This window comes from Fulmarus glacialis, unplaced genomic scaffold (assembly GCF_000690835.1).
Source record: "Fulmarus glacialis isolate BGI_N327 unplaced genomic scaffold, ASM69083v1 scaffold18948, whole genome shotgun sequence".
Lineage (NCBI taxonomy): Eukaryota > Metazoa > Chordata > Aves > Procellariiformes > Procellariidae > Fulmarus > Fulmarus glacialis.
The window spans coordinates 42542-67794 of record NW_009226639.1 but is presented as its reverse complement, the minus strand read 5'-3'; the positions used below and the strand labels follow the sequence as shown (position 1 = coordinate 67794).

At 34.2% G+C, this 25253-nt stretch overlaps 1 protein-coding gene across 1 annotated transcript in view; it reads right to left on the bottom strand.

The window, feature by feature from the left end:
* The window catches only part of RPGRIP1L (RPGRIP1-like), a 74007-nt gene that overhangs the window by 10814 nt on the left and 37940 nt on the right, over window positions 1-25253 (bottom strand). The window contains 7 exon segments of the mRNA XM_009582879.1: window positions 5738-5921; window positions 15474-15553; window positions 16705-16867; window positions 18450-18521; window positions 20212-20347; window positions 20996-21069; window positions 21481-21695. Of these exon segments, the coding sequence (XP_009581174.1) occupies window positions 5738-5921; window positions 15474-15553; window positions 16705-16867; window positions 18450-18521; window positions 20212-20347; window positions 20996-21069; window positions 21481-21695 (924 nt within the window).

Genomic DNA, 25253 nt, shown 5'->3' with positions numbered 1-25253 from the left:
AATCTTTAAGAAGTTTTTGGGCATCTTATAAGAAAGTAGCTACTTTCTTGCAAATGGTATCAGCCTACAAGTATCAGTAAACTACTGTGAAAGACTATAAAAATTCAGGATGCAAAAATTGAAAAACAGTGTTAAAGGAATTACTTTTTTTGTTTTTGAAGTACGAAACGCAGCTGAAAAAATTTTGCTAGGACAGAATAGAGTGAATATAACCCTCTGAGAAACAAACATAGCTCTTCAGAACATTTTTCATTTGTTTTTGAGGGCAGGAGGAGGAGTTAGAAATTTGTCTGTCTTTAAATTCCAACATCTTTAATATTCACTCTCTTCTAGTTACTCTTCCACTGTACTCAGAAAAGCTCTTTTTCACTCTCCACATCACATTAAGGTTTCCTTTTCCTATGTGCTGACAGAAATCTTTAACGTATTTCATACGGTCTTCCATTATCCATAATAAACTTATTTGTATAAACAGAAATTACCAATTCTACCAAGGAGCAGAGAGTTTTGGAATACAGGAGTACGAAAGAGAGATAAGAAGGCTCAAATTAATTCCTTGCAGAGGGATTTACTGAGGGACACGTCTCTATAAAAGTCATTCTAGGAAGTATACCTTTCAGAGCTACCAGTTCTCCAGTTTTCTCTAAAGTTGCTCCTCAGCTCTTACCCGGTCAGCAGAATCACTATTACAAATTAGTTACTTTCAGAAAACAGCCAGTGCAATTGGTAACTGAATCATTCAATCAAAGGAATCTGCAATTTAACACCTTTTTCTCTACTAACAGAAAGCAAAGCATTGGTGCTCTATCTTGGAATCCTTAGTTTCCAACCACAATATTCTTACTTTCTTAGACAGGTTAAAAGAAGCTGTTACTGCCATCTGCTATTCTTTTGGGCATGTGGATGACTTTCCACATGTGCTACTCTCATGGCCAAGTGCTCCTGGGGCCACCACAGGAAGTGATGGGGAGGCAGCAGGGAGACAGATGGACAGCCAAAGAACTTCAAAGGAGCTGCCACATCAACAGATTCTTCCCTTACCCATAAGCATCCCAAATGGAATTTCCTAAGTTTACTAATTCTGTATCTAAAACAATTTTAAATGGAAATTATTTACAAACCTAAAGAGTTCGAATTCATTTCACTCAATGGAAAAATTCAGACTAGCAAGTAAAACATTCAGCACAAGAACTCCATTCAATTCTGGGGAAAATGATTAACCATAGTGAAAATATATTTTTAGATCCTGATGAATAACATGCTCTCATATCACCCCTTAGTACTGCCTGAACTTAGAATTATAACATTGCTCCAAGGCACGGAACATCTCCTATTTCTATCCAATTAATTGGAAAAAATCTTTCAAAATTAACTTGTGACAGTTTGCATCTAAAATTATAAATGTAAAATTTGTCCTAAAGAAGCACTAAACCCGGAAGATTACAATGACCCTGGAACCTTGTTAAAAATTGCTGCAATTCCAAACATTAACATAGGTGGTTCTGTTACAGCATATTTTTTTCATAGTTCACTTTCTAACAAGTCTTATGAGGAGCGGCTGAGCGAACTGGGGCTGTTTAGCCTGGAGAAGAGGAGGCTGAAGGGAAACCTCATCGCGCTCTACAACTACCTGAAAGGAGGTTGTAGCGAGGTGGGGGTTGGTCTCTTCTCCCAAGTAACTAGCAATAGGACGAGAGGAAATGGCCTCAAGTTGCGCCAAGGGAGGTTTAGACTGGACATTAGGAAAAACTTCTTCACTGAAAGAGTGGTCGGGCCTTGGAACAGGCTGCCCAGGGAAGTGGTGGAGTCACCATCCCTGGAAGTATTTAAAAGACGTGTAGATGAGGCGCTTAGGGACATGGTTTAGTGGGCATGGTGGGGTTCGGTTAATGGTTGGACTCGATGATCTTAGAGGTCTTTTCCAACCTTAATGATTCTATGATTCTATGAAAACTAAATGAGTATGTGATGAAGCAGAGTTTCATCACAATGATGAAGAAAAAATGCCTTACAGTATTGAGCTTAATGGAGAAAAGGAATAAGCACAAAGAAGTATAACAATGTTTTCTGATGCAAAGCCTTAACATTATCATTTGAGTTACACTAAGGAATCCACCTTTTAGAATATGTTCACCAGTTTATTTTTAATAAAAAAAATAAACCCCATCATCTTTCCCCCAGCTCCCCTTCCTTTGGCCTACTGACACTTGTACTTCAAGTTGTTCAAATAACCACCTGTTCACTCAAGAGAGAAAGCTTTCTGATTAAATATCATATAAAAATCTTTGCAAAATTTCGCAAATCTTTCTTCTACTTCTGCTGCCTGTTCTCTATAACCATTGTATACAGTGATAAGAACACATTTCAGACCTTCTATCATTCTTACTTTCTAGTAACTTTCTTGCCATCTCAGCATTTTCATAGTTAAGTCTTCATATTTAATAAAATATGAATGCTTTTTGTTAACAACATTTATGAACTAACCTTAGCTTTGTAATTTAAGTAATTGTGTCCTTGACAAGAAAAGTGTTTATTTTACTGAAATTAAGAGTCAAATATCAATAGATGCATTTATATGTGAGGGAGACTGGGCTTTGTTTGCTTGAAGCAACATGTTTCCCTATGTTTTTCTGACAGAGAAACTGCCATTACGTTCACTTTAAAGCATATATTGTGACATGACTGGAAATAAATAATTTCTGGCATAATTTTTTAATGCAGTTTAAAATCGTAAAATATTAATTCATTGCTTAATATGATCTTACTATGACACCCTAACATCAAAACAAACCCCCACCAAAAAATCAAAATCCTTCCTTTTTACGAAATTACAGGACAGAGTCATGGTGTGAGCAGAATTTGGCAAGTTCCACTTTTCTTTGAATTTATGGGACTGTAGTGTTTGGAAGCATTCTTGGATATTCTAATAACTCTTTCCACCACTAATAAACACAACAGCTCCTCTGCTCAGTCAGTATGGCCATCAGTAGATATAACACTTAATGTCATGGGAAATCAAGAGTTATGCACTCTAGGTATAACCCTAGGGTGTATAAACCTCCCATTCAAGTTTCTGTTCCAAGACCTTGGAAGAAAGAAAATGATCTTCTAACCATTCCTAGTCAAAAAGTCATAGTCAAAATAAACAATTAATGTCAAGTTACATGCTCTAACCACTTGTGAAAAGGGAAATTCACAGGATCTTGTATGTCCAAATCAATGGAGTTCTACTATATTTTTTTTCAAAAAGATTCCATTAATCTTCTGGTACCTTACATGTCAAGCAATGACAGCGAAGGATGTGCAAAAGGTATGGAAACACTTCAAATGTTTCTTAAGCAACGAATCTCATGGAGCCTTCTGTATCAGTTCAGATGTTTTTAAAACAGCCAAGCTGTTCCAATTATAAATAATATAAAATGTTTTATTTATAAGAACTAATGATTTTTTAGATTACTTCTGGACTTACCCTGATTTTCTCCATGCAAAAATGTAGAATACTATTAGTTTCCTTCTAAGCTCAAAGTAAATTTCTTTCTACCCATGCAAATCTCGTTTTTATTAAAGAAAATATTCAATTAACCTCAAATATTCAACATACTCAAACCTAATTAAACATGAATAAGAGATGCAGTAAAGCTATAGTAAACAAACATGCAGATTTCATTACTATCATCTTACTGGCTTTCCAACTGACATTATCAAAAAGCAGACTCATTAGGTTTTTTTCTCCCATATGCAAAGCTAATCTGGAGTAGAAATTAGATGACCAATTATCTAAGCAAAACTCTGCAAATAACAACCACATTAGTATTATGTTGTAGAATGCAGTCCTGAAGCAATTAAGACCAAAACCAACTTTTGATATTGATTCGTTAGGATATTTTAAAGTTTTAACAGTTCTATATTCTATATTTAAGCAGCAAATAGAAAAATCAAAGTTATGAAGCCAGGTTTTAGCAGAAATAATATGATACAGCACTACTAGATTGGAAAGCCTTATGAATTACAGTCTCTACAAAGCATGATACTATTTTCAAATATCACAGCTTGATATTGTCTTAAGAGTCTGAAATTTCATTCTGTATTCATCATAACTTTGCTGCGTTTTGCTAGTTTAACTTTGCAGAGTCAACACTTTAAAAACTAATATTATGCTTAGGCTATACCCAATATACACAGGAATCAGAATATTGTGTAAGAATTTTTATACCTTCTGAATGCTTCTTATATTCAAAGCAATAAGAATTCAAGAAGTAAGAGAAATTAAAAGTGTTAAATAGCTTTTATTGGCTTATGATATTATTTCAATGAGGTTTTAAAAAATTTATTTCAATTATGTTTGCCTATCTAGAACATTTGGAAAGATGAATATTGTTCAGGTCATAAAAAGAGTTCTTACTTATCTGATGTCTCATTTAGTATATGATGCCAGAAATCCCATTTGTCTGCATGGAAGTAAGCCTCATTTAATCAAAGAGTTTGCAGTGCTGTTAGTTTTTCTGGTTTGTTTGGTGTTTTTTTTTTGTTTGTTTTTTTGTTTTTTTCCCTAAAGCCTTACAAAGATTACTGTCTTTCTCAGAGTCACAGAAGTTAACACATTGTGCTCTGTCCTCTATATTCTCTCTGAAATGGGCATTCCCACTATAGCAATGGTTGATGTGACATCTACGAGGGATTTCAGTCTTCAACTATGGGGTAATCCAATAGTTTATGAGTATTAGGAAGATATAAATGAGTAAATTCTTTGGCAAATCTCCTTCTAAACCCAGGTTTCTAGATGGTAGCAATTTTAAAGATCTGTGACACCACTTCTGCAAAGCCACTTTTACAAAATTATTTTTAAAAGAATGCTTAATTTGAATGTCTGTATTAATGGTGTGTCACAAATAGTAAACTGATTCACCTGTTCCAGGAAACTCTCAGCTAAAAATGCAATACTTAAAGTCCAAGACAACATGAAGCACTCAGACTGAATCTTAAATGAAACAGACTTTAACAGAAAAAAAAAAGTTAATGAATAATTGAAATACTATGAAATAGCTGGGAAGATAATTAACATGAGAATTATCAGTTATTACAATAGTTCTCTGTATGCTGTTAGTGTAAATTACATTGTGTTTTGACATAAAGTATTTTCAAATGTTCATTTATTAGAGAATAACATATGGAACATGCATAATTAAGTATCATGAAATAAGTAGCAATGTATTAGTATTAAACATGGCTGAATAATTTCCTATTTCAAAAACTTCTTATTAAAGAAACACTGAGTATTCCCAAATGATGATCAAGTTCAATTACATATTTTCTCTTTTCAACTGTATTTTAGTGGTACGTGTTTACATCGAATGTTTTTCTTTTGTTGTACCAATCATGTACCGATAGAGAAACCAGTTCATCATGTTATTTTAAAAAGAATACATAAATTTTAGTTATGCATAGCCTAATTTTAAAATCTATGCACTAGCAGCATGTTTAAATATATTGTAATGTTACCATTTCATACACAAGCCTACTTCAGTAATTCATTTTATACTTGATAATTGCATCCTTACCTCATTTCTTAAAAACCACCTTTAATATTTCCCAAAATATTTGGGAAATAGACAAATACAATCGGTACACAGATAAATGCAACTATAATATATAAAAGTAGTAGGCTTATTGGCAGGCATTTTCATAAGACAGAATTTAAGAGAAGAAACAAGCCTGCTCAGGAATACATCATACTTACCATTGCTATAGTTATAGTGAATCCTCTGACCACTTGTTGGTTTTGGAAGTGACAGTGGGGTCTCCTCTGCAAGGAAATTGTATAATCTGCATTCTACAAACAGCTGCTGTATTGTTTCATCTGATGCAATTCGTGACTCAGTAAGACCCAGCGATATAATTTCAATCCGGATTTTTTCAGTTGCCTATTTAAAAACAAAGGACAAACATAATACAAATTTTTTTGCGTTTCTTGAAGTGTTAATACAAAACAAACAAACAAACATACATGTAAATCATTGGCTATTATGTATTTTAACACTGATTGATTGATTTTGACATAGATACAATGCGATTCTAAAGCCCCAGGGTTTGTAGTTAAGAATATTGTTGTAACAGATACTGATTTACATTTGGTGTTGAAAATATTTTTGCAATAGTCCTGCTGCTGGAGAAGATCAGGTTAAGGTTATCTTCATGTACGAATGATATCTGAACCACAAATTTCAGTTGCCATTATTTTTAGCTACACAGCAAAGTGCTTTATATCTTGATCCTGTAACTGCTTGAAATATTAGTACTATCAGTAATATTAGGTAACAAAGTTTTCCAAATGAAAGAATTGTTACTCAGTGCCTACTGCAGACTATACTACAAATAGTTCAATAAAAATTCATCAAGTCACAAAGCAGTTAGGCATGTAAAGAAACACTGTATTTATACGGAATTCGACTTCATATACTGAACTTTTCTAGTTAAATCAAATATACATTTAAATATAATTTAAAATTAACAAAAAAATAATAATAAAAGTAATATCCCAGTTGTTCTTCACCAGAGCCTTTTCTTATTATTTTTAACTAAAATGACATTTTTCTGTTGCTTACATGAAATTGTTTCATACTGTTCGGCAAAGTCTGTATTATTTGCGTACAGATAAATTTTAATAAGCTTTATGTATATAAGTGGGAATGTCAGACTCAACAGAAAGAGTCACAAATATTTCCCTAGGGAACTCTGTAATTCAAAGAAAGAAAAGCCACTACGGTTTCAAAATTGGAGTACATAGGTGAGCATTCGAAGATGAGATTCTTCAAAGAGCAAACAGACCATGCTGGAGTTCAGAAATGTAAAAAAAAAATTTTTTTTTACTTCTTTCAAGTTCATAACTTTATTAAAAATATTTCCCCTATATGGAAATATTTTGACAATTTTTGATTGTAAACTTAAATCACCTGAAGTAATAAATTATATTCGAAAGATTAGCTTTCTAGATTCAGTGTCAGAACTGCAAGTCAATATTCTAATTTATTTCAGAGATAGCCTATATTTTTCCAAGCAAATTATATAATTAATCAAACTGAAAAGCAGGTGTATCCTATTGTAAAAATATCCATCATATAGAACAATTTCCATTGCTGTCAAGCCCTTTCAATATTTGATGAAGTAATTTTACCCCCTTCTTTCAAAAGACATTTCCTTTTATTATGTATCCTAAGACACTTTAACTAAAAACCCAAATCTGAATATTTCAATAAGGTTGTTTTATTATTCAGTAGATTCATGGAAATTTTACTAGGATGACAGCGAAAATTCCACACCATTCTGTCTCCACTAATACAGGTACACGGCTTCAGCTGGCAATATTACTGGGATTAGCATAGAATGATGAAATATTTAAAGGAATTTTTTTTTTTCTAAAATCTAATAAATCAAATGACTGCCAAATGTCATTAAAGTGATGGTCTTTGACTTGAATATGCTTTTCATATTCAAATTTGAAAAGAAAGAGATGAAAGCCTGGAAAGGTTACTCAGTTTCAACTAATAACCTCAAGCACTCTACATTCACATGCATAAAAAATGAAATTGGATCTATTGTCTAATTTTACTTCAGAAACAACTCTTTTCTTCTTGCACTGAACAGATGTATTAGCATCTGTATTTAAAGTGATATGCCGAGTGGTTTTGTTCGCCCCAAAGTATTTAGCAGCTATGTCATACTAGTTTGTACACAGACAGTAGTTTATGAATCAAGTCCAAATACAATATCCTGTATTATAAAGTATTCCTTTTACGTATCTTAAAATTTGTTTGACATATTTAACACTTGTAATTGCATACTGTAGGCAAAGAATACTACAGTTTTTCAAGAATAGCAGGGTAAATCCAAGTATTCTGCTTTCTAACTTACAAGGAAGCAAATAACTGAGTCATACTCTTAGAAAATTGTAAGAAAAAATAATAAATTACCTTAGAGCTTAACAGTCAAGAATATTTTAAGGCCTGGTTTTATTAACATTAAACATGAATTCAGCATATACAAAGGAGAGCACAAGCTGATTAAAAAAAAAGATATTTACAAATAAAAAAATATATAACTGCTTAAGAACAGCATAGCGAGCATGTCATATTTCACTACTAATACAAAAACGCTCGTATTATGTAGCCATGCTGAAAATATATGTAGCATCCAATACGATAGGAATTAATTTTTAAACAACCATTTATATTTCTATGATGCAAAGTGAAGTATGTTATTTAAATCTTTTCCTAAGTTGTTTTTTTTAAACATTGGTCTCATTTATTAGGTATACAAGTGATAAATGGATAGTTTGTCATGACCAATTACTTCCCACAAATCATTCTACTTTAATGGAAATAAGGTTAGTCTTTAAATTTAGTATTTAAAACAAAATAGAATATGAAATTTCCTCTAACAGAAAGACTGGACACACGTATTAAAATAAAGAATATTAAATGCTTTCAAAGACTGAGAAACTGGTTCAGTGCTTTCATTTCAAGTGAGGAAAAAAAACACGGGCAAGGTACTTCGTCTACGTCAATATTCTTTCTTTACCGTTTAATATTGACTCTTTGTAATTAACACTACCCAGAGATTTGGAAGAATCACTGAGCTCCTTCAACAAGCTTTAGGATTAGGTTAAGTACTAAATGCATTGGACATGACATTAGAATTTGAAGTCTCAGCATAACTTTTCTCATCTTTCTGATTTCTGAGATTAAAAAAGCTTTTTTTAATTCCATAAAAAGTCTTGACTGCCACCTTCAAGAAGCTGTATATTCCATATTTCAATTTCCTTTTTGGACACAATAAAATGCTAAGACTTCGATGTGAATAATAAAATTCCAGTTGACTCCAATGGCCCACAATAGTATCCCACAGAATTAAGTGTTTTACAAAAAAAGAGGTTGTGCTTTCTGCACAGAACAGCAACATTGAAAATGCCTTGCTTCTAGGAACAATGTAAACAATGTTCCTATTTTTTACATCCACAGTTTTAACTAATATATTGCCCTTGAATAACTCAAAATAAAGGAAACTTCTTAACCACAAGATCAACTTGAATCCTACCTTCACCAATGCTCAAAAATATTTATGCTTTACTCCTTAATATTTTATGTATTTATTTCCACAGTCCACTTACTCACTTGTTCCCTTCTATTTCAAGTAGAGAGCACATCAGATAAACTATAAGTTATTGTCAAGTAATTACAAATAATCATCCATTTGCTATCAATACTTCAATCACTATCAATATTACTTGATTGACAAATATCTTTATTGAATAAGAAATCATCCTCTTCCTCTACCAAGTGCCAAATTCCTATGATCATCCTATTAACAATGTCATAACAGAGCTGCAAAAGAATGCTATCACAGGAATGTCAACCTAATCTAACTGTTCAGAGACACAAACATTACTCATTAAGTAATTATGATTAAGAGGTCAACATCTTACACATACACATACAAATACGTATTACAAAAAATTATTCTAGTCCTTAACTGTATCCAGTGACTTTTCATGTTAGGAACAACATCTATTTTTAGATTTTCCCCACAATGGTGTAGATGTGAAAACAGAAGGAGGGATACGGAAATGCTCCCTGTTCCTTCTCCAAATGTATGGGACTTACAAAAGTGCATGCATTTTAGACTCTCCCCAAGACCTGGGGCAAAGAGATCGCTCCTTGTTCAATAGCTCTTTTGGAGTCGGATTTACTGTGAAGGAGGGAAAGGCACATATAATCTTCCCCCAGCACCACTGTTTTTGCCATGTGCTGGGAGGAGAATGTAATGGCACAAGATTAGCACCACGATAAGGTTCGATGCAATCCCTTCAGCTCTGTCTAGAATTAAGAACACACTACACAAAAAAAATCTATTTGTGACAATGAGTATGTCTCTGGTTGCTGCCATTTTATCTAGTGCAGAGTCCAAATTCATCATTTTCAGAGCATGAATTCATCTTTAATATCTTCAAAGGGCATGAATTACTTGCTACAGTTTGAGACAATTCAATGATTAGATATTGCCTCTTCTATGCAAGTCTGTAACATACCCATCAACCCACTGATTTTTTTTCAGAAAAGACAATTTCTAATGCAGTATAAAACACCAAACATTTTAGAAAATACTAAGTTCTTGAGGGATGTAAAGCTTTCCCACCACGTCCATGACAACTATACATCTGAATATGTCACATTTACACTTTGCTCATAATACAACTTTTGATCACTTGAATAATACACTTTCTTCCCTTCAAATGGCTTGCCTCCCCCACCCTTTCTGAAGAATAAACATAAAATTGTTCAATGTTTCTCCTGAAGTTGAATTGTTTTTAAAGATTTGGTTTTGCAAGTTGCCTGTGGCACTGCCTCAACTAACAGTTTTTAAAGATAAACTGTTTCTAGGGATGAATAAATACAAAAGAGCAGATATATCAGGAGCTGTTTGACAGGTGAGATACAAACTTCCTTAACTGAGTTTTATTTTCTCCCCACAAAGTGGGAAAGGCTACATAAGCAATATTGTTACAGTCCTGAACTAAGCTACACCCCTCTCTACTGCAGATTATCTCAAAGAGGAGACTTCAATTTTTTTTTTTTTTTAGTGTTTAAACACTCACTATTGATTATACCACCAGATAAAATAAAAAACAAATACCAACATTATCAAATCTCAAAGCCAGTTAGCTACACCAGTACCAACTAGCCACACAATTAAGTAATTCAAATGCTCTGTAAACTTACAATTACCTTTCATTTCAAAAGGAAGCATGGTCCTTAAATAAATAAGCAAGAAAGAAAATTTCTCAATAAAAAGAGGTCTTACTCCGTACATTTTCGGTATGCTAATACACATCAACATTTAAGTTACAGAAATAAGATGAAATAAGTAGCAGTATTATGTAAAAAAACTAAACAGAGACAAATACAATAGGACTTCTGCTTTTGTATATATCTATGCATGTATTTTTCTACATGTAGGTCATAGACTTTTGGTTTGATTTAAAAAATAAATTAAATTTTAAAAATCTGTATTTGAAAGTTAATCCATTTAGAAAAAAAAAACCCTAGTATGGGAAAAAAGCAGAAGTATCAATATACATTTTCATTTGTTAAGAGTGCATCTGTAGTGAAAAAAATATATCAAATTGGACATTTTAAATACAGCTGTTCTTTTCATTTGACCTTCAATACTTATCATTTGATACTGTGTCCCCCCCGCCATTATAGTATTGTGTGGGGACAATATAGACATGCAAAAATGAATGGAATTTGATTCTCTCTCATATTACCCACAGTGTGATAAAAATTATGCTTGGTGATATATATCGCAGCTAATCAAAACTCAAATTTAATTTCAAATCCCATCCTTTGCTTTTTAGACGTCCAGTTAGAAAAATACTCCTCTCTACTTGTAAAGTCACCATAACTTACTTCCATGTCAATGAGCTCTGATAAATATAGTCTCTCAAGTAAGCAACTGAGGAGCATTCATATTCATAACCACAAAAAATATTACGAGCTAGGTTAAAAATGGCTCCTGTTGATGCTTTTCCTGTGGGCTTATGCACTCGGCCTCAAATCTGACTTTCTACTTAATTTAATATTCTGACTAATTAGTTTTATTTGTTACCTAAAAAGTAATGGGTTACCCAATGACTTAGGATGCTGCTGTTTTGAATCATTTTAAAAGCTGGTGTTTGGGGTTTTTTTGGTATTACTTCTCCCTCTTCTTTCAGTTCTTCCATCAAGAAGAATGACTTGTAGTACATGCTTCTAATTATTACTTCAAAGTGTATTTGACAAGCACTAGAAGTTATAAATCCATCATTTCAGTGTACTGCCTGTTCAAACTACTATCATCTCAAAACTTTATCAGTGGCAAAAGACAACTTAGGTCTTTCCTGGATTCTTCAAACTTCCTCTCTTATACTTTAGTTCCTGTCTAATAGTGACCATAACAGCAGACAATCACCTTAAAGATGGAGAATGGCAAATGCTCCTTTTTGATCTTAAGAGCCATCAGTAGTCTTTCAAAATACTGATTATAAAGCTTTAATAAGGTACTTTTATCTTACTCTGATAAGATAGTTCTGTTTCATGAATTTTATTTCTTGTTTTATTAAATATACTGGTGCAGCACTTTTACTTCCCCAATTTCTTACACAAGAAAAGCACAAAGCAATTAAGGTTAGAGCTAGACAAGACTAAGAATACAACGGATTAGCATTTCTGACTAATGAATGAAGCCAACTCAGCAACACAGGGTAATACTAAAAACCTAAAATTTTAGTTTTCTAAATTCAGATTAGACATTCACAGAACAAGCCAGTTTAAGAAAAGCATTGAGCATTCCAATCTCCATGAAGTACACCAAAGATACTCAAGTCCTGCAGAAAATAAATGTAAAGAGAAATCAAGACAGCCAAAAATTAAAATTGCAATACAATGTCCAAATCATTTTCTTTTTTTCAATGAATGCAGATATCTCATAGGAGGATATGCACTATTCAAATAATTGTACAAAAAAGGCATAATAAAAGGAACAGTATTTATTGCTTTGCCTTACATGAGCTTTATGCTTTACATCTTCCCACCTTTGTACAAACATGTTTCATTGACCAGCAGAACCACAAGCAATTGGTATTGCTTTTTAATGGTGTTTAAGAGAGATTTTCATGTCAACATTAATTAGACCCCAAGATCTTAATTTAAGGAACTGATAATGACAGTTTTCAATAAACTGCTATTAGCGCAAGATAATGCACTAACAGTATCTGCAACAAAAAAGAGAGATGTAAACACACCTATAGAAAAAACGGGACCACCACCGAATAAATTGTCTTTGCCAGTAATTGCCTTATGGGCACATTTTAAGACAACTTGGAAGCTGACAGCAGTAAATTTTATTGTGATAATTGAATACTATATTATCTCCTGTAAGGATAAAGTGTACACATGGGGGTGAAAGTAAGGAGGGAATGGAAGAGAAAAGTTTTTTTTTTTTTTAAATGTAAAGACCATGCCAAAGAAAATGCAAATTCCCAGTTTTGATGTCTATTTTGAGGATCTGAAACAAGTCTTTTAATCAATGTATTATACATCAAATTGATAATGTTAACTTCTGATTATTCAAATGTATGAAATATTCATAGAGAACTGTCCAAACTTTTACATTTCTCAGACTTCTTTTCTCTATTAATTATCATGCCTGGAAGCTTTTTAGTAAAAGCAGCAGCCATCAGCCTGACTGAACCTGACAAGCTAGCAAGGCCCAATTACACTGGCACTCTGTGGCACTTTGATGTACTGGAAACGAAAAGAGATAGGGGCAAATTGTATAGCACGTTATGTTAATGACTTGATTTAATCCAGCCACTAAACTTTATGTAGCCTGTTAAAAAAGATGCTAACACTAATTACGCCACTTTGGAAAGGAAAGAAGGGGACAAGCATTTCATACCGACAAAGTGAAGCTCATAAATGTTGTAAATGAAATGAAACAAAATGAAGTAATCTATGATTAATTATACATCATAGACAAGAAGAAAAGAGAAGGAAGCAAGTGGTACAGCTAAGTACTGGAAAATCTGTTAGATACCCTTTATGATCAACATATCTAAGAAATAACCATGAACTGTTTAATTTGCAACATGCAAAAAAGAAACAGTATGATCTTAAACGGCTTAAACAGTTTGGCATACAACTCAGATTTATAGGATAATTAGCATAACGATCTCTAAAAATCACAAGTCTTATTTACAGTGTTTGATTACCAGCAGGATATTTATCTCAAAAGATAAAAGGCAGTGATTTTTAATCTTAAAAAAAATACAAATTCAATCACAATTTTCACATGCTGTATTCTATAATTAACCCAAGATTTCAAATGTACCAATGCCTATTTTTAAAATCCAATTTGTATCAAACTTGTTGTCTTAATAGTTTATAGCTTTTGTCTTATCTACCCTTCTTGAATATGCACTTTCTTACAGAGGAACAGATCAATGGAGAGAGGTAGAAATTAATGAACCTGAAACTAATCTACACTCGAAATTTTCTCAGAAGTGTTCTTACATAATTTTTATAAAATACAATACAGGATGACTAGCAATGTATAGATCAACTGTATTATAGTTTGACTTAATGGTGATGAGTAGCAGTCATTTTAGTTCTCAAAATTACAGGTGAAACATTTTTTTAACATTTTACATATAACAATGCAATTCTGTCTTCAAAAGTACCTTCTGTATCTTTTGCAGCATATATAAGTGATAGAATTTCTAAATCTCCTCTACAACTTAAAAAAGGAGCTATATTTCTCACACAAAGCATTGCTTCTTGTTGCTAGTTACTTTGTAAGATATCACACAGCCTTGAAAAAAGGATTTAAAAAAAAAAAAAAAAAAAAATCATCAAACTACCTCTAGGTTATCACACTGCAGAACATTAAAAAAAGTTAGGACTGATAGCATATAACAGTACACTCCTGGTCCTTTAAAAGAAGGCTAAGACAGACCAGAGAAGTATTAACTGTTAGAAGTATTATAATCAATTTTAAGTGCTAGTTCTACATTTTTTAAGATTGTTCAGTCAATGTTAATCTAAAAGTATGAAATATTCTTTTTTTTTTTTTTTTTTTTTTTTAAGATAACTATACTATTGAAGCACTGTTCAAAGTGGACTTTCCAAATTTGCATTATACTGTGCTATTTTGTATATATGACTCATTAATTGCTGGTTTTAAGAACAAGTCAAGAGAATATCATTACTGTACATGCCCACAAATAATAACAGAAAAAGAAGTACACTGAAGTGATTGGATACTGTACATGTACAAACTTTATTTAAAACTGATGTTCAGTTCTAAAACTGTTGGGAAGTCAGGAGCAAAAAGAAATTCAACAACATTCAATCAAGTCAACATACTGGGATGAAACACAGTGGGTAGCTAAGCATTGTAGATTTACTACAGGCCTTGACAAGTGAAATTATCCTCCCCTTCCTCAGAAACCACTGGAAGAAGTAGAAAAGTACTTTTTCCCACATAAAGACAACAGATAGGACTGAACAACAAGACTAAGTTCTTTAGACATTCACATCACAATAGTTACCTTTCCTTAGGGAGATTTTGTGCAGGACTAAAATTTGAATTCAGATTTAAACTAATTAGAAATGTCTACTTCTAAATGTGTATGACAATAATGGAAAACAAATTTCCCCATTAAGAAAACACCTGTAAGTCACATGCACAATACGGTCAGGTTAACTTTTCTTTTTTTCTGTGAAAAGGTGTCTATTTGAACTGGAAACAGGAATACATGCATTCATTGAAAATGCCTTAGAATCTAACCTTAGATACAGCAAAGCTACTTTCAGAGGGCATTAGGCTTAAAACATTTTTCTTAGACTTACCAAATAATTGCCATAAATACTTTGACTCACCTGTTTAATATTCTTGGATACTGGACTGGAAACAATACAGTCATCACTGTCAGTTATTATTGATTCAATGGCATCATTTTCTTGTCTATCATGTTGATCTGGGGGGGGGGCAAGGGGGGGAGGAAATCAATGCAGTTAAAAGCCCTTGTATTTGTAGTCCATCTGAGACTTGCTGAGAAACCTGATCACAGTATATTTGCTTTTCTAATAAATAAAGTATAAGTGCCAGGTAAATCTTTTCGTCCTTGCAGAAGATTAACAGTGGCAAATCAACGACCTTTAAAGTAATCTAAACTGTATTTTTTTCTGATTTGCTAAAAAAAATGGTAATGTTTCCCAGGTGAAAATTGATGTGTGGAATGATATAAGTCCTGTGATGGCCTGAAGTATGAACAACAGTTAGCTTTATATAAGAATATGGCCTGAATTTGTGGATTTCCTCTGACTACAGTTTAACACCCTGCACATGTAAAGAAGAATGTACTTTTTTTTTTTTTTTTTTTTTAAAGTAATTCTGTATGCAGGTGGTTTATTTTCTAAAGCATTCAGGTCTTTTTTCTCTGGAGCAAATAACTTATAAACACAACAGGGATCAATATCACATTCTTCCAATTTTTCTAATGAATTCTTATGCAGAAGCTGCAAACAACTGAACATAAAATTTTAGCATCCTGCTTGTGCTTTTACTTTAAACTTGGTATCGTGGACTTGGTTTATTTCAATGATAAACAGTTTAAGCTTGGAGGCAGAAAAGGATGACCTGGCTTTTATAATCTTTAAATAAATCTGCCTCTTAACAACTTTATGTCACAGATGTGATAAGACATATTACCCCTCTCACTGTCTGAAAGGATTTCCAATATCAGCATTGGCTGTTATCTGCAGACAAAAGGAGCACATTCATTAAAATAGTCTTTAGAACAGCATAGTTCTAAGGGAGAATATAAAGACATTTAAAATAGAAGCCAGGTTTCCTTTAATATTTTATGAGTCTAGGTCAGATACCAGATTTTTGCATTCAATTACAATACAGTTTCCATTTGGGAAGAAAATAACACCACCATATCCACCACCCAGCTTCAGCTATAAAGTACACCAGAATATCATTTCTGTCATGAAGCTTCTCATAATGAGGCAGCTCCCACTGCTAGTAAGAAATGTTTAAGAAAATGGAGAGAGGAATAGATTTATTAAGAAAATACAGTTATTTATTCAAAAAAATGAATTCTACCTTCTGGTTCCAATTCTTCAGTTATTTCTGTCTCATCTCCAGAGGTAACGGAGCTTTGGTCGGCCAACTGCCCCTCTGACAGATGTGAGAGGTCTTCTTTTTCCTGTTGAATTTCTTCAGCCATCTCCTTCACCTTATCTTGTTTAACCTCATGTACCACATGCTATATAAAAATAGATAAACTTACAGTCTTTATAACACTCCTTGAACAGTAAAAGTTACTAAAGTTCAAAACTTGAAGAGTTGTGGATCACATTCATTATACATAGCCTTTAAACAATTACGTTGCTCATGCAGTGCAGGAAACAATGAGAAGTTGTCAACTGCAGTAACAAATAATTGATACAGTAGAAAGACAATTCTCTAACCATGTATATTTGTGAAAACATAACTACTATAATCATTTGGTATCTGTCAACATATATACAGCCTGTTAGATTTCCAGATTCATTTATATTTCAGCTCTTTCAGTTCTACAAGACTCAGTTTAAAAAAAAAACAAAACAAACAACAACAAAACACAACAAAAAACAAAACCACCACCACCTTACTGAGTTGGCAATTTTGTAACAAACTATACAATATTTTCTGTTTCAAAAGCAAACTAAAATCATATAAAAAAGAATTGGCCTTGCTACAAAATACAAACATGTTGTCTAAGGTAAAATATCTTTAGTGCAGAACTTACTCTGAAGTAATCTTATTCCCTTCTTTCTCTTTGAGTACAATTACATAGAATAATACTTCATCAATGGATATAACATTACAGACATGGCATCTTCCATGGAAATTTGCTGGAGACCTATGCATTATTTACTATCCAACAATTCTCCTCGAGGACTGAATTTTCCACAGAGATACTGATGCCTCACAATCCATGAGGTAACTTTCAGCTGTCCACAGAACATCCGAGTTTTCCAAAACGGGGCCTGAAGAGTTATTTCTATTCTAATACATTTGGAGCCACAAAAAGCAAGGCAATGTTAACAAACACTTAAGTGCCTTATTCTATAAATAAAGATTATCCTTGAAGTTTTCAAGTCGTAGAAAACTGACTTTGTCTCTTATGCTCCTCCTTGGCATAGATGATGTGTCATAACCACTGTGTTTTAAACAATGTTTGGTCATTCTTTTTAATTCCTTCAGTGACAGAGCTGCATTTTGTGGATAAAATTTTCAGAGAGAATACTTTTTGATTATTCCACTTGACCAATACCACTTGATGTGGTGGAAGGGAGACAACTTCTCAATCAAAGCCCCAGATGAGCTTTAAAGTAGAAAAGTGAAAGGAAGATAAGAGCCAGTGATTAAATGTTGTGTTACGCCACTAGAAACTACAGTTTGCCAATCTGCCACAACTTACTTTCACAACCAATTGGACCACTACAAATTACAATATTTAATACTTTTCTTATCCTTGGAATGCGACATATTTAGCAATATTCCAAAGTTACTCCATTTCTTCTTCATTTCCCCCCGCTATATAATGGTAATTTTTAGAGGGAAGACAAAATAAATTTCATCCAAACATTGAAGGAAGTAAGCAGAGATATTCCTCCCTTCCTAATGGCCAAAAAAAAGAAGATTGTCATCACAAAGAATCACTTTTTTCATATTTCAGAGAAGTTTTTGAGATCTTATTTTACCATAGTTTGATTTTTGATACATGACTGAAGAAATTACATACACATGGTATTCAAATGCAATACATTATATAAAACCACAAAACCTGAATAATCTCATACCTCTGAAACACTTGGAACTCTTGAAGCCTTCATCTTCTGTGCAAGTTCCATATCATTTTCAACAAGAGAGCCCTAAGTTATGGGTGAAATAAGGGGAAGCCTTTAATATATAGTAGACAATTAACACACAAAAGTAGGTATAAATTTACTGGCTGAGAAGCATTTGGATGGGAAATTATGTCCTCCTTTGCTTCCCTGCATTAGCATTACTGCTTCTGTCCTCTGCTATAGCTTCTACCTATGAGGCTGGACAATTCTTACAAGTGGTTTAGGCGAGTCAAAACCATTCATCCCACTTTTTAGGGAGTCTCCTTTTCCAAAAACAACTATTTGCTTTGGCATGTGTCACATTAATATCCATTAATTATTAATATTAATAGATTTTCTGCTATTCAAAAAATGAACAGGAAAATGAAACAGACTGTTCCTGTACAGTTTTAATCTGTTGAACTTCTAATTCTCTTGCGTGGACACTCTCTTGCCATTTCACAACAAGATTTAGACATCAGAGAAGCCCCAGCTATTTCATTATTTAGTCCTAACAGTACTTTTGTCTCTAACCAGACAGTGAGGCTTGGATTTTTAAAACAGCTAGGGGAGCTGCCCACCCAGTAATGAAGACTTCTGATGGAGACCGAGTAGCTGTCTCCCTTAGAAAATCATAGTTTGTGAAAAATAGTCAAACTTTGAGACGTTACTGTTTGGACAGCTGAAGATGATGTGTGTGTAACTATATCGCTAACATTTCAGTTTTCCATATCTAAGCTCTCAAAATATTTGATTTCACCAACATTTGACCTTTTTTTTTTTTTTAAAGTTAATAAATACAAGAGATCGACTTAATTCTTACTTCCAGTCTATACTGTATGGCTCAAAACAAAGTTCTAGTCAAGGTAAACTAAATAGCAGAAGAACCTGTGAATTGAAAACCCACGTTAACATTTCAAAAAATAAATCCAATCAAGGCATTTACAAATGGAAAAAATTATCACAGCTAGTTTTTAATTAATTAATGCAACATAATATTATTAACCAATAATAATACTCATAACCTTTTATAATTAGCTGTTAAAGAACCTACCTTAACTCACTGGATTTAATTAGAAGAGTAAATACAGCCTACCCTTAGTTTTCTGAAGGCAGATTATTTAAGACCAAATGAAAATTTACACCATACAGCAGATATGTTTGAGTTAGTTCCATGCAGACTCTCCTAGAGTCTGGAAGAATGTGCACGTGATAGCGCATCCTAAGTTCAGAAGTGTAATTGTTTTCACAGGGTGTGTAATCTCAGCTAATAAACCTTGTTTAAGAGGTGTCTCTGAACTGTGTCAAATTACGTATCTCATTAGCACAACACTCAGGATCTGTTTGGATAAAGCTGGTTTCTATAGAGCCATTTATATGTCTGTGCAAGTGTCACACTGTACAAAGACACTTTAGTTAATAACTCAGAGAGCTGAGAAACACAGTGCAGAGACAGTTGATTGGTCCTATTAAAATCTGCTGTAAGTCTATGAAAGTTGAAGCTTGTAAACTGTGGAGAATAGCAAGCAATTCTGAGGGAATGACACAAATATCCCTGTATTGTATCTCTCACCTATATGCAGTACTGTGCTATCATTCGTTGCCTGGGACATCCCAGTCTTCTGCTGCTAAAATAATTGAGTATTCTTGATTATTAGTTCTACAAATTGTCCATACTGAGACATAAGTAGCCTTTCTTGCTTCAACATGCACGAGCAAAATACTTAAAACTTACTGCCATCTGTATTGTACTAAGATCCAGAAAAGACACTTTCTTGTCTGCTTGAGCTGCACGCTGCCTTGGTTTGGGTGTTGGTTTCTGTAATAAAACAAATATAGTTGAAGACCATTTATTGCCATATTCCAACCATCTTATTTTACAGTAAATTTTGAGGGACCCTAATTTTTCTCAAAGCCAAATCTAACTGTGCTAAATTCAATTCTAAACAGGCAAGATGATGTAGATGTTGTTCAAATAAGCAACCCCTCCAAATGGAGATATCTTTCAGAAATCAGCCACAATGGGTATAAAACTCTACAGAACATCTATGGAATGCAATGTGACTTCCAGGTGAGAAATAATCACAGGACTGAAGTCAGTGGTATCATATACGTCACAGAATTATTTATTATTATCGTTTATGGAGTGCTTGACTTCTTTTCTTGTTCTGTAGGCTTACCATATCTTTCCTCAGGCCACTCCCTTTGGAGAATTTTAACACAGAAAGAGAAAAGAGACTGGTAATAGTTGCAAAATTAACAAAATGATCCAGAAATATTTCTGTCATGATGGCATAATATGAAAGACAAAATAACTAAAAAAAAGTGCTTTATTACTCTTCATGCTTTACTCTCTTGATGAAGGCAGAAATTATCTGCCATTTCCACTGATTTTTATACACAAAAAAACCCCCCTTACACTACTTTTAATTTATGAGTGATTTAAGAAGCTATTGGGTATTTTAGCACCCATGCTCCAAGCACCAGAATAACAAAGAGCGTGGTGCAGATACACCTACGTATCTGTACATATGGCTTGGGTCTGGCTGCTTGAGAATTCTTTTGGCTCAAAGCTACCCCAACTGACTGAGTTCTAAGAGACCAGAGAAACAACAGCTGATTTCATGACTGTCATAAATTTCAACCATAGCCCTAAAGTTGCACAAGCGTGTGACTACATTTTATGTAGGACATCTACATTGGAAAGAGAATTAATAAGCACTAAATTTACAGGTAAGACATTTAATGTTTGTTATTTCTCCTCCCTTTTCTCCCCACCTTTTTGCTAACCAGTTATCTACCGTTATAAAAGACTTTAAAAAGTTTTGGACACAAAAGATTTCACCTCCCAAAGGAAGTTGAAGATGGTGGTTATATGAAGTATTTGTACTACGCATTATTTTACAGTAAAGACAAATCCTGGTTCATCAGGGAAGAACTAAATGACCTGCTGTAATAGGACTTTTATATCTCTTAACTTCTGTGAGTTTTTTAAATTACTTACTGTCAGTGACGAAGTAAAAGAAGGAGACAGGGCTGGAGTCTGCATTTTTTCCTCTGCTAGTAATTTAGCTGCCATTGACTTCTCATTTTGAATGTAATTCACTAAGTCTGCAGCCATTGTTGGTCCACTTGGTGGTAGGTAGACAAACTTCCATTTTAATTCAACTGTGATGGTACCAGTAGCATGTCTTCCAGAATCTGTTAGTTCAAAAGTACCTGAAAGCAAAATGCAAATCTTGTCTAAATTCTCTTATTCTATACATATACAAGAAAACGCAATGCAAAACTGAATGGTATTCAGGAATTAAGTATCTTAATAGTCTTCATTTTAGAAGCTAAATAGTATCAAAATATTGTGCTTTGTAGATTCAAATATATCCAATATAACACCGTGGACATTCAAAAATACAGGATTTAGAAGGGACTAGATTACTGTGTTCATTCAAGATGTCCTGTAGGTTTCTCAGATAATCCAATACCAGATAACTAATTCTTACTGACATCTTGCAAAAGATCTAACTAAAACATTTCCATGTTTTACTAATACTAACTTTTGTTAAAGAAAATATAAGGGTTTTAAAAAAATCTGAGAGTTGCTAAATCTTTATCGAAGAAGAAACACCCTAAATTCACTTGCAAATTTTCTCCTATTATCCATTTATATGGGATAATTATAGAACCGTATTTTAAAATTTTCATGAATGTCTTATAGTTGACAATGAAATAATCGTTAAGCAGTTTTTGTATTATAAACACTATAGTAAATTTGTAACCGATATCAACTTGTGGGGAGCAGTTGATCCACTGAAGGCAGGGCTGCTACTCCCACAGTAGAAAAATGGGCTGACGGAAACCTCGTGAAGTTCAACAAAAGCAAATGCGAAGTCCTGCATCGGCCCAGGAATAGCCCCAAGTAGCAGTACAGGCTGGAGGTTGACTGGTCACAAGCAGCCTTGCAGAAAAAGAGCTGGTCCTATTTGACAAAAATTATATAAGCCAGCCAAGCTGAGTCTTTGCAGCAAAGAATACCAACGGCACCCTGGCCTGTATTAGCAAGAATGCAGTCAAGCAGGTCCAGGCAAGTTTCATACTTTTTCTACTCGACACCTATGAAATGGCATCTGGAATACCGTGTCCAGTTTTGGCCACTCTAGCACAAGTAAGATATTGACATTCTGGAGCAGGTCCAGTGGAGGACTACAAAGAGCTTCAGGGCATTGGAGCACATGACATACAAGAGGCTGAAAGAAGTGATTTGTTCAACCTTCTGAAGAGGAGGCTCAGAGGAGATCTTATTGCCACCTAATAGGGGTGTGTGGAAAAGACAGAACCAGAGGTGCACAGCAGAAGGAGGACAGCCAACAGACACAAGTTGGAACATGGGAAATCCCAGCTCTGTAAGGAAAAAGTTTTTATTATGAGGGTGATCAGACATTGGAACAGGTTGACCAGACAGGTACTAGATCTCTGTCCCTTGTGATATTCAAAATTTAACTTGGCAAAGCCCCGAGCAACTTGCTCTAACTGGGTCAGGAGGTTGGACTAGATCGTATCAGGAGTTCCAGTTGACAATGATTCTAAGATTACAAGTGTAGCTCTTGATCTGTTTTTTTCCCCAAAGATGCTGATTTCTCATGTCAATTTCCTAATTTATTTTAAGTGTACATTAGCCAAAACCAGAAAAGGAAACTAATGAGAAAAAAAATGAAGCCATGCAGAGAAAAAAACCCATGTTTTAAATTAGTGTATCAGTCCTGAAAAAAAAGAAGTAGCAGCAACACCAGAAGAAAAGGAGGTGGGAGAAAGTATGAATATGCCAGGAAACATTTTTTATCATTAGAACATAAAAAAGGACCAGTAAAAGAAGCTATCAAATACTTCCAGGTTACTTTTGAACCAGAGAGAAACACTTGATTTTTTTTTTATTATTATTTCAAGAGTTATTTCAAGACACCTACTATTTTTGTTTCACAGATACCTTGTCAGTTATAAGAGCAGTACATTTTGAAAGTCAGGTTTCAGCCACCCCTTCCCACCTGATGTTAAGACTAACAGGGCCTTGCTGCCTAATAATGAAAGATACTCATAATATAGTAGTGTGAGAAATATAACTGGTAAACTTGGTAGGCCTCTCAAGGCAAAAAACAGTGGTAAAAGACAGATGCAAACAGATTACTAAAATGCTAACCAAAAAAAAACCCCATCAATAATGGATTAGAAATTAAATTTAGTCAGTGCTAGAGTGACATATTCCAATTATAACTATTTATCATATCATAATTATTCCATACCTGGGCCAGTATAGAGAATAAAGGATTTAAAAGACTTTTCATCCTTGTTAGGACCATGATAAATGAATGTTTGGACACCAGGTTCTTTTGATTTAATTTTTTTTTCTTTTTACTTGCGGATTTTAAAGAAAATATTTACTTCTTTCTCTTAAATCTCAGAAAATGTCATGAGGTGAAAAATACCCTGTAAGGTACAGGCATCCTGTTCAGATTCATTGCAGTTAATGGATAATCACAAAACCAAACACCACTTTAAAATTTGAGTTAAAATGCAACAATGCTGGAATATTCTGTTAGTACTATTTTAGTAAATAAAAGAGATATTCCAAACTTTTTCTCTCCCTTGGTCTTTTCTTTCTCTGATGTTTAAAGTTTATACTAAAAAAGTCATTCATCAGTTTCAAAGCTCTGACACAGACTTTTCACTAGCCATGACTTAAGTAACACTGAGACGCAAAATTTCTTTCCAGGATTTCATTGGCGTTTAAAATTCTGTCAGACAAGAATAACAGATGAACGATACGGGTTTTTAGAACCATAGAATCATTTAGGTTGGAAAAGACCTCTAAGATCATCAAGTCCAACTGTAAACCTAACACTGCCATGTCCACCACTAAACCATGTCCCTAAGTGCCACATCTACACGTGATAAACCAGTCCTTCTCTCTTCATTGTTTTAATCCTCCCGGGGAGGTGGCCCCCACCTCTTCCCGGGCCAGCCTGTTCCAAGGCCTGACCACTCTTTCAGTAAAGAAATTTTTCCTAATTTCCAATCTAAACTTTCCCTGGCGCAGTTTCCTCTCATCCTATTGCTTGTTATTTGGGGAAAGAAACCAACACCCACCTCGCTACAACCTTCTTTCAGGTAGTTGTAGAGAGCGATAAGGTCTCCCCTCAGCCTTCTTTTCTCCAGACTAAACAACCCCAGTTCCCTCAGCCACTCCTCATGAGACTTGTGCTCTAGACCCTTCACCAGCTTTGTTGCTCTTCTTTGGACACACTGCAGCATCTCAATGTCCTTCTTGTAGTGAGAGGCCTAAAACTGAACACAGTATTCGAGATGTGGCCTCACCAGTGCCGAGTACAGGGGCACGATCACTTCCCTACTCCTGCTGGCCACACTAGTTCTGATACAGGCCAGGATGCCGTTGGCCTTCTTGGCCACCTGGGCACAGTGCTGGCTCATATTCAGCCGGCTGTCAACCAACACCTCCAGGTCCTTTTCCACTAGGCAGCTTTCCAGCCACTCTTCCCCAAGCCTGTAGCATTGCATGGGGTTGTTGTGACCCAGCCGCAGGACCTGGCACTTGGCCTTGTTGAACCTCATACAATTGGCCTCGGCCCATTGATCCAGCCTGTCCAGATCCCTATGAAAAGCTTTTCTTTTGTTTGGTTCTTAAAGAGATTTAAAGAGATACGAAACAGGAAGTGAAGATTTTGTTAAGTTTAAAGAGATCTAATTCTTACCTGAAATAGATCTGTC